A 10,561-nucleotide genomic window follows, 5' to 3' on the forward strand; every position below is an offset into this window, starting at 1 on the left:
CAAGAAAAGTAACGTATATTAATTTGATAATTACATAAAAAATATTATAAATTACAATAATTAACAACTTAAATTATGTAAATACATATTAAATAACATATATTGAACCCATGCTAGATTCACATATGCAATTCTTTTATTAAAAAAATTCATTTAAATATACCAAGATTGAAAAGAGAAATAAATATGTTAATATTAGACCCGTAGAGAGGCTATTTTGTCTGGTAAACTCTCGACTCCAGATTAAATTTTACTCTATAAACATGAAAAACGGAAAGGAGGAGGTGATAAAAGAGCAAAATATTTTAAAGCACTAGAAAGATAGAAAAACCTTTCAATTAGACAAGTTTATTGTACAGCTCCTTGTACAAAAGGTTTCTTAATTTGGTATTTTTAATTTCCAATTTGAAAGTAAGTCCAAACAACCCTGCCAGAAAGCACTGTTCAAATGACACAACTGCACAACATGACTTATTACTCTTAATACAGAAGCATCTTTTGTGGGTCTCTTTCTTTCTTGTGTGCAGAAGAAAACCGTACAAGTGAAAAAAAGGGATGTTCCACAGTACATCTTGTCACTTTTGCTTCTTTTTATGGTAAACTTCATGTCCTCATACACCAAAAGGGTGACGTTACAAATAGCAAGTTAAACCACCCCAGGACACAAAAAAAAAAGAAAAAAAAAAAAAAATCACCAGAACACAAATGCTAATAGGTAATTCTAAGACAACTCAGCAGCTGTTTTTGCTTTCCTACCCTTTAGACTGCTAGAGATACAAAAGTCACCAGAAAATTGACTCGCAATACATAGAGGCGAAAAACCAATATGCATTGTGAGGTTCGATTTTCAACAATCGAAAAGAAAAGGTCAGATACGAGGAAATGATCTCTAGTGCCAACTTACAATTTGAATAGAGGAATATCACTCCACAAAGACCACTTCGGTTATTTACACATCTAATTTTTACCGATTACAAGTGGAATGGGACATAATAACAACAATAACCTTTCCAAATCTCCCATTATACGCACTCACCGTTGCAGTGAAGTAACATACAAGTTACTTCCATCTCAGAGGGGAAATAAAAGGCTACAGAGATTGCAAGATAGTGAACTTGCAAGTAAGCACAATCTTAAAAGAACATTGGATAACCATGCTCATGATTAATATTTGTTTTCTCAATGTATCTTATTGATAGCTGATTAATGACAAACAAGGGTGCATTGACACCTAAAACCCCTTCTGCTAATTGGCGCATGAAACCAAGAACAGCCTGAGCAGTTCAGCTAAAGTTAATTCAGTTCATAGAACAGGACCGATGTGACTCGAAACAAGGCATAAACTATCCTGTTTTTGAAAGCAGAAGCAACTCCCAGTATGATGGCAGTTGATAAGTATTAATTTCAGGAACTGGTTCCAAATAGATGAATACCAAAACTACTTTTGGAACATCTTGGAAAATGCTTTTCTCTCCTTGTCACGTCTATCAGCAATCTATCAGAAGGAAAATGAAAGAAAAGAGAATAAGTGTGACAAATATGGTCGACTGCCTAGGAAAAAACTAATTTTGGTGTGTGTTTAACGACTACTGAGTCTTCATGTCGTGTACTAACCTTCTTTTTAGCAGCAGCAAGCTGATTTTTGATTCCTCCTGAAAACATTCACATCCAAGTAAGTGACACTAGCAAAAACGGCTTATAAGTATAATAGACACTGCTTATCCCCATCCATCACTACTGTTCTCATGCAGCTAATCACACCACCAATGGCATAATTAAGGAATCCTATGATACTACAGCACACGACCTTACGTTCACCTACGTAAGGGTCTCACGTCGCAGTTTAACAGTTCTGATCATTAGTGTTCCAATCAGTGTTAATTCTAGTTTGGTGATAAAAAGCATGTCAAAAACCGTTAAAGGCAAAAAAGCTTAACAAAGTAACCAGAATGAATTCAAAACAAACTACAAATTACACTAACCATCATTTGGCTCCAGTTCCAATGCTTTGTTGAAACTTTCTACTGCAGCATCTATGTCATTAAGAGCCATGTGTGCCTGATTGGTCAAAACAGTATTGTTGAAGACACAGGAGCCATTTCAAGGAGTAATAGAAGATGGCTGTTAGTAAACATTAGCCACAACAACATCAATGACATATATAATATAAAAAGCAGCTACTATATTAGCAATTAAACAGCAAGCATGTAAAACTTAACACTAACCATACCCACCTGCCACCCCGCCCCACAGACACACAGAAAAGGTAAAAACATAACCATCAGTGAACACATACACCCGTAGCAGTGCTCACATTGTAAAATTATGAAAAAATAATCCCTCAATAAGCACCAGGAACCCACAGAAATTAATCTTTTTACCATGTCAATTGAACTTCAGAAGTAAATTAGAATGGCCATCTTACTTTGCCCCATTTACAACTTCAACTTTTTGGTGAGCGACACATGGCTGCACCTTCTGATGCCAAGAGATTAGGATATACATGTCCTACACCACTCTACTGAGTTATAGAACCATCTGTTGGAAACACAGATCTCCGAGAAAACCAATGGAGTTCAACTTTGTTGACCACTAGAAAGCTTTGCCCAAGAATTAGCAGAATTCACTCAGAGTTAAATTGTAAAGCTGTTAGGTGTATCAAAAAGTATATACCTATTAATTTCAAACTTGAGTAGTACCAAGTGTTCAACTCAGCATTAGTAAGAAGAATGTCGTTATCCAATTTATATCTATTTATTCCAAAACCCGCCTTACTTGAGCCGAGGTTCCATTAGAAACACCCTCTCTACCTTCACAAGGTAGGGATAAGGTTGTGCAAATACCACCCCCTCCCTGAATATTGTTGTTTATTATACCCAAACCCAAAATAACAAGCAGGTTATTGGATAGTTAAGATGATCAATGCTGGTGCAGAAAACAAAAGCCCTTGATAGATGAGAACCTGCCCCTGACGAAATAGAGCTTTTGCATTGTTTTCTCCGTCCCGCATTGCAAAGTCAGCATCTAGGAGTGCTCCCTTCAGGTCTCCTAGTTTTAGCTTAGAAGCCTGGTTTTTCATAACAGATATCAATTATTTGGTTTGGATGGTTAATAGGTAAAATAATATGAAGTTAGAAAGCATGAAAACTGGAGTTATGATATGTGATAAAATTAGACATGTGGTTTCAATCAAAGACACATGCACAATCTACAATTATAAGACATAAAAACAAAACGGGGCCTAGATGAAGAGGAAAGCGCAATTAAAAAGAATAATACATTTTCTCAATAATGGCTTTAATGCTTTTTAGTCTCTCTACTATCCTGAAATGATCTAGATGTAGTGAAAACATACTACGACCATTAGTAACAAAAAGCAGATTGCTACCAAGAAGGCAAACTGTATGATGAGTATTGCCTATAATGTAAGTACAATAGTGCAACAAACTAAAAGCAGCAGACAGGAAACTCACAGAACTGTTGGTAAATATCTGTGATTTCATCCTTCTCAAATATGCACTCCTATCTGCAAGAGGAACAAGCAGATAATAGCAGAATAATAAGTCACGTGACAACAGTTTTTACGGTCAGATCTAGATTCCATAGCTATTTATGTTCGAAGGAAAAAGATATACTTCAGAGCCATTAATGTTAACGGAACATTATACAATCCCTACCTTCATCTATCCCTTCTTTCTCCCAGCAGATATCCAAATAGCGCAGAGCTTTTCGATATTTCCTAAGAGCCATCTTGTAATCTTGTTTCTGTGGGAAGAATCATGCATACGTTAGAAAGACAGCTAAAAGAGATATATAGTCAAATGTCAATGTGAAAAAGAATCAAGGGGACGCAACGATGTCTTCTTAAAATTAATACCTTAAAATTTTCATTACCAAATGCCTTAATAGACTCTAGTGCGGTGATCCACCAAGGGAGATCATCAGTATTGTTCTCAAGATCAGCAGGCCAATCAGGATATAGATCTCCGTCTTTGAAAAAGTCTGCAGTACCATCATCAGCCCCCTCAGGAATTTCTCCACAATCGGCAATACTGACATCTACTGTTGGGCAATCATTATCACCAGTAGTCACATGTTCAATCGAACGAACAACTCCCATTCCTTTGATGACTTTTGCAAAAACTACATGCTTTCCATCTAGATGGGAAGTTCGAGTGGTTGTGATGAAAAACTGAGATCCATTAGTGTTAGGTCCAGAATTAGCCATAGATAACATTCCCTTCCTTTCATGCTTCAATTCAAAATTTTCATCTTCAAATTTTAGCCCATAGATGGATTCTCCCCCAGTACCATCGCCAGCAGAAATATCACCACCTTGCACCATGAAGCTCTTAATCACACGATGAAAACGAACTCCCTGCAATGGAAGCATAACTGCCTTTAGGGACCAACTAAAGAACATTGAATTGCTCAGCATGAGAAGAGCACAAAATTTTTTTTCAAGAATTCAGCTAAAACAGGATTGCAAAGTATTAATCATAAACAATAAAAAAGAGGAATCATTCATCTACACTTTCCTTTCAATATACTCAAAGAAAAGGAGAAAAGAGCAGCTGCCCAAGGCAAAAACTCTCGCATCCTACACCAAGCCTCCTTGACTATATACAATCACTCAGCAGCATATAAAACCACCTTGACTGTCTACTTGTAGTAAACACGCTCGAAAAGGGGATTTCTATAGCACCAAGACCTGAAGAGCATCCACTCCCAAAATTCAAAAACCTTGCAAAAGTGATTTTCCTGAGGGAATCAAGTGAATTTGAAAATTCCCCTTGACTGACCATACAAAACAATTACAGGCTAAGTTGCTCGAACTCCACTTTCGGTGCTGCACCTGTGTCGACACGACATGGTTGGCTGTGGGATCCGTACCCGATCTGGTCAACCGGTTTTGGGTACTTTCACCAAAATCGACTGAGAAATTTCTAACAGATTCAATAGTTTTGCCTTGTATCTAGAAATCTGATTAAAAGACATTTCAGGGAGAAGCCAACAATAAATAGAAGTCAAATAATATCTGATTCTTTTCCAGCAGGGAAATGTATCTGCAATCAAAAACATTCTCATCTTTTCTAGCTGAGAAGCAAATATTCTCATTCATTTATAGAAGGGTAGCAAATATTTGTATACACTTCCCCTGCAATTTTATTTGAAACCAAACCAACTTAGTATGAAAAAAGTTCCATTTCGTTAGGACTGCAGGAGACCAAAAGATATGGTCTCAAGTAAAATCCGTTATCAAGATAGAGCATCGATCTCAAAAGCACAGTATATCTGACAATCTGCTTGGAGAAGCAAATGAAAGAATACTACATTAAAGTGCATACATTAAAAAAAGACAGAACTTTTCTATAAGAAAATTTACAAAACAGTACTAACCAATGAAACAAAAGAAATTTAGTCATGGTTTCTTATTCTATTCAGCACCTTTACAACCTTATCGAACAATACACCAGTTTTACACAACAAAAACAACCTCAAAATTCAATCTTTACATATACATACACTTCTAACAAGCAAATGAAAACTGATCCAACAAAGTCAGATGAATTAAAAGTCTGCTAAATTTCAACACCAAGAATCTTGAAAAGTTTCACCGACAGCAGCTTTACATCAAGAAACAAGATTTACATAGAACATATACTTGTTACAACAAAAAAAAGAACACCCAGTTGTTAATTAGTGGTCAACTTGAAAAGGGGTATATACAAAATCAAGAATCTGAAAACATGACAAGAGGAAAGAAAAAAGAGAGAACCTTGTAATGAAGGGGGACACCAGTGTTGGGACCAATACCCTTTTCACCAGTACAAAGAGCCCTAAAATTCTCAGCAGTTTTAGGGACAACATCGTTGTAAAGCTCCACAACAATTCTCCCTTCAAGTTCTCCTCCTATGCTTATGTCCAAATAACACCTTGGCCTTCCCATTCTTCTCTCTGTTGCGTACAACAAGAAAAACCCTAGCAGAGTTGTAAATGTAAAGTAGTAGTACTACTAGTTAGTCCCGCTTATATATATTTTTTTCGAAACTCATGAAGCTCTCTCTCTCAACTGTCTTCTCCGTTACACATTAAAGAGAAACTTACTAAAAATAATAATAAAAAACAAATACTGCTTCAAATAAAACCAAAAACAAATAAGGAGTGCGTGTGATTTTCGATGAAATAAAAGTATTTAAAAAAAAAAAAAACAAGTGTGTTGGGAAAAACGTTGCTACTTCTGTCCTTTCACTTTAGCATATGATATATGACAAAATTTGTTTTGGGCATGAATTTGTTTCTTTTTAAGTGATTATCATTGCCAACTTGTTTACGATTCTTTGTTTTGAACCGAAAATCTACTGAGTGAAAATAGTTTTTCTATCTTTTCAGAGGTAATGGTATGAACCACGTATATCTTAACCTTTTCATACTTAATTTTGTGAGAACTCACTGAATTTGTTATTGTTGTTGTTATTTACTAATACTATATTTTTGGATAATATATACATTTTTAATTCGTGTAAGTAATATTATATTACTAATCATTGCATGCTTACTTGAGTGTAGAGTGACTTCAATGACAGTACCATTTTCTCTGACACTTATTTCTAATTATCGTTTGTGATTAAAGTTGTTGTCAACTAGGTTGTAACACAGATTAAAGAAACAAGTAAAGTGAGCCTGTGAATAATAATAATAATAACATAATGTAATTTTATAAATAGAGTCTAAGAAGATAGAATTTATACAAAGTTTATTTTTATTTTTATGAGATAAAAAAATTATTTTTAATAGACTTTCAACTTTAAAATATTTAGTAAAGGAAGAAGTCAATGAAGTTAATTAAGCAATTGACAGCAATATAATAGCTAGCTAGCCTATCGTTGTTTGTTATAATTACATATGTACAAGTTGTAGAGCATAATCAACTTTATTGTTAATTAATTAATTGGCAAAAAGATGGATAATATTACAAACTGAATTTAAAATGAAGAAATTGGTGTCACCCAACTTATCGTTAAATTACAAAAAACAATGGTGGGCATGTCCCTTTTCCCACAATTTCTTTTTCTAATAGATAAAATCATTTTGGGGAAGACAGTGAAACACTTTGGATATCAATATTCTATTAGCGGTATTGCAGGGATATTGATTATTATTACTCGCTCCACCCCAAATTTCTTAATTTAATTTCTTATTTTACTTATTTTTTTAATAATTAAGAAAGAGATAAATTTTTTTTTCATATTTTACCTTTTGAATTAATTATTTTTTCTTTAAATTTAAATGTAAACATCATTTAATAGAAATATTATGATAAACTAGATATATTATCAGTTATTTTTCTTAATCAATATGTCATCTCAATTTGAGACGGAGGAAGTATTTGACAAGTAATCATCACATATATGACATTAGCATAAAATTAACGTGCGGCTTAAAAAATGATGAGTATAATAATATTCTTGATATTTAATTGAACGGCAGGATATAATTAAAAAAATATTTGAATTTAACGCGGTTGTTTGAACATAACTTACACTAACTTGAAAAAGAAAGAAAAAAATCAAAGTTTGTGACTGAAACTCATTGCTTTACTTGAGATATATTGAAATTTAATATTTACTAATATTGATGACGATGAAGAAGACGATTAAAGGGTGGTCAATCAAACATCATTTATCAATAAAATTAGTGATTAGGTTCGCGCTTTGCGCGATGTGTAAGACATTGAATTTATATAATTTCTTTTTCATAATAATAAAATTTTGGTGAGCTATTTTATCGAATGAAGATATATTATTGAGAAGAAAAATACTTAACACTTAAGAAATTCAACTTTTCATTCATGCTTAAATATTTTTCATAAATATTACTCAAGTATTATAAATGATAATATTTATTAGAAATCATAATTGGAGGTAAATCATATACTTAATTCAAGCTTGTCTTAATCTTATTTATTTGTTGTTTTATACATAATGGGTTAATTATGTATATAAGAATATTTATAGTTATTGTAGTGATAAGAAAACGTCATACATAATCAAAGATTTTTTTTGTGCTACATAAGTCCACTCATCTGCTATTAATTAGAGAATTTACATAAGTCCTTTCATCTTATCCGTTTTCAGTTAATTATTTTTCATCCATTTTTATTTTACATTTTTCTTCTTTTTTTGCATTTTTTCCTGCTCCATCGTATTAATTTATCTTATGTTAAATTAACTATTAAAAATCTAAAAACCTCTTAATTTCCTCCATAATCAATATATCAATATATATCTATAAAAGAGAAACAAGACAAGGATGACGTGACACTTCTCTATGGCCACCATTCTTATTTATCTTTTTTCTCTTTTTTAAAAGAAATTTCCAACATTTTTTGATTGATCAATTTGTTTAATAAATAAAAAAATTATTATATTTATTATATTTAATTATATCTCATGAGTTAAAAAAAAAACCTTCATCTATTTACATTCTCTATTTAAGTAACATGTCCCTTCAATTTTCTTCTATCAAATTCTTATGACTTGAACAATCTATATAGGCAATGATTTACTCAGAAGACAACATTGAACTTTGTAGTCACGATAAAAAAAAACTAAAAATTGAATCCATCAAATATAAATTTTGAATCCACCTCTTCGTGGTAATACACCATGTTCTTGAGGTCTTAGACAATGTAAGTAATCAAGAACATGTATATCACCTCCCTTAGCTTCTAAACAACAAAACTTTACACCTGCTGGCTGCATTTGTTTTTTATTCAAATTGTAAATATCTCCTTTCACTGGATTTGGTTAAAAAGTAAAATCATAAAGCAATTATGTATACATTTTTATGTGGAAATTCTTATTTTCACCTTATTGTTTTCATATGTGAATTGTGCTTCATTTCACTACTATTTTGTTAAAGGGAAAAAAGTTTCATCTCACAGATAGTGTAGTCAGTTTTCAAATCTCTCAACATTATTTTTTAAAATGACAAATCTATATACATCTAATGTATTTCAGATTTGGTCGAATCGACTCTCGTAGAACAAAAATGCAATAAAATTTTGAGATGTAAAGAGAGAGAAAAAAAAAGGTTACACTATAAACATAAAAATTGTTCAGCTTGTTCAATTGGTTTTTCTTTCCAAAGAACAATAACTTTTCTGTCTTCTCTTCTGCTCAAAGAATACTTCTTGTTTTTCTGAACAATATTCCACTATTTGTTTAGATTCAGAAGGCTTGTTATATTCACTAAAATTATTTGCATACAATCTTGCGAAAAAGGTGGAGCAAACATCACAATCTTAAATCAGAGAATCACACATCTAGTATTTTTACTTGGATGGATCATTTAGGACGAAGATGAAATTGACAATGACAATGGTACCGATGATTCCGCCAAGAATAGCAGCGAGGCTAGTTAACAAACTCCATTTTCTGTGTGCCATCCTTTGATCTTCTTCTTTCAAAACTCTTTAATCACAATATCGCCATATCATTTGCCCTTGAAACAGGTCAATTTGAACACGCTGAAGATGACACAAATATAAATTTTACTATCAAAGAATATCCACGAACACATGAATAAATATCACAAGATAAACTTAACTATAGATACAAAATAAGCAAATGAAAATATGAACTTCATTGAACTTGAGTGCATGATTAGCAAATGATTATAAAGGTGAAATATTCAGTAAAATTCAATCAATTCTAAATCATACAAAGTAAAATGTCCAATGTTTAAAACCACATATATTGAAAACTTACTAACTTTAATGAGAAATATTCTATAAAAGTCAATCAATTCTAAAGCATACAAAGTAAAGTGTTTAATGCTCAAAACCATATATATTGAAAACTTACTAACTTTAATTTTCTTTTTTTGCATTCAACTATGGCTACAAAGTTCAATGTTATCTTCTAAGTAAACCATTGCCTATATATACATTGTTCAAGTCATAATAATTTGATAGAAAAAAGTTAAAGGAATATGTTACTTAAATAGGGAATGTAAATGGATGGAGGTTTTTTGTAACTCATGAGATATAATTGAATATAATAAATATAATAAGTTTTTAATTTATTAAATAAATTGATCAATGCAAAAAATGGTGAAAAAAATCTCAAAAAGAAGAAAAAAGATAAATTGAAATGGTGGTCATAGAGAGGTACCACATCATCCTTGTCTTGTTTCTCCTTTATATATATATATATTGATTATACTATCAAGAGCACAATTGATATTGGCGAGGAGAATATTCATGTTTTACTCTCCATTAGCAACAGAAAGAAAGAAAGAAAGAAAAATGGTGAAGTAAGAGAGGATTTTAAAGACGAATTAGGCTTTCAGACATAAAAGGAAAAAATAATTTGAAATTTTACATGTTTTCCTCAGTGTACCACGTGGAACAAATTCAACCACCCAAGAAGAAGTTTGATAGATGAATTATTCATCATTGGATAAAAATATTTTGGGCATAATATACATAATATAGACACGTGAGTAGCACATAGAGAAGAATATAATTTGTTATTAATTTGTTATGAAGTTAGAA

The 10,561-nt window shown here is 32.1% G+C and overlaps 1 protein-coding gene and 1 long non-coding RNA gene across 2 annotated transcripts; both read right to left on the reverse strand.

Moving 5' to 3' along the window:
• Positions 1 to 1,133: 1,133 nt before the first annotated feature.
• LOC107840317 (peptidyl-prolyl cis-trans isomerase CYP40) lies at positions 1,134 to 6,282 on the reverse strand. Its single transcript, XM_016684150.2, has 8 exons — positions 5,780 to 6,282; positions 3,878 to 4,378; positions 3,678 to 3,765; positions 3,474 to 3,526; positions 2,963 to 3,067; positions 1,983 to 2,058; positions 1,615 to 1,652; positions 1,134 to 1,495 (listed from the first exon to the last, which is right to left on the reverse strand). Exons 1-8 carry the CDS (start codon positions 5,948 to 5,950, stop codon positions 1,439 to 1,441), a joined length of 1,089 nt encoding a protein of 362 aa, XP_016539636.1. The 5' UTR covers positions 5,951 to 6,282; the 3' UTR covers positions 1,134 to 1,438.
• Positions 6,283 to 9,183: 2,901 nt separating this feature from the next.
• Positions 9,184 to 10,304, reverse strand: LOC124886487. Its single transcript, XR_007043780.1, has 2 exons — positions 10,179 to 10,304; positions 9,184 to 9,532 (listed from the first exon to the last, which is right to left on the reverse strand). It is a non-coding gene; the product is annotated as an uncharacterized LOC124886487 (long non-coding RNA).
• Positions 10,305 to 10,561: the final 257 nt, after the last annotated feature.

The sequence above is a fragment of the Capsicum annuum genome, chromosome 8 (genome assembly GCF_002878395.1).
Source record: "Capsicum annuum cultivar UCD-10X-F1 chromosome 8, UCD10Xv1.1, whole genome shotgun sequence".
NCBI lineage: Eukaryota > Viridiplantae > Streptophyta > Magnoliopsida > Solanales > Solanaceae > Capsicum > Capsicum annuum.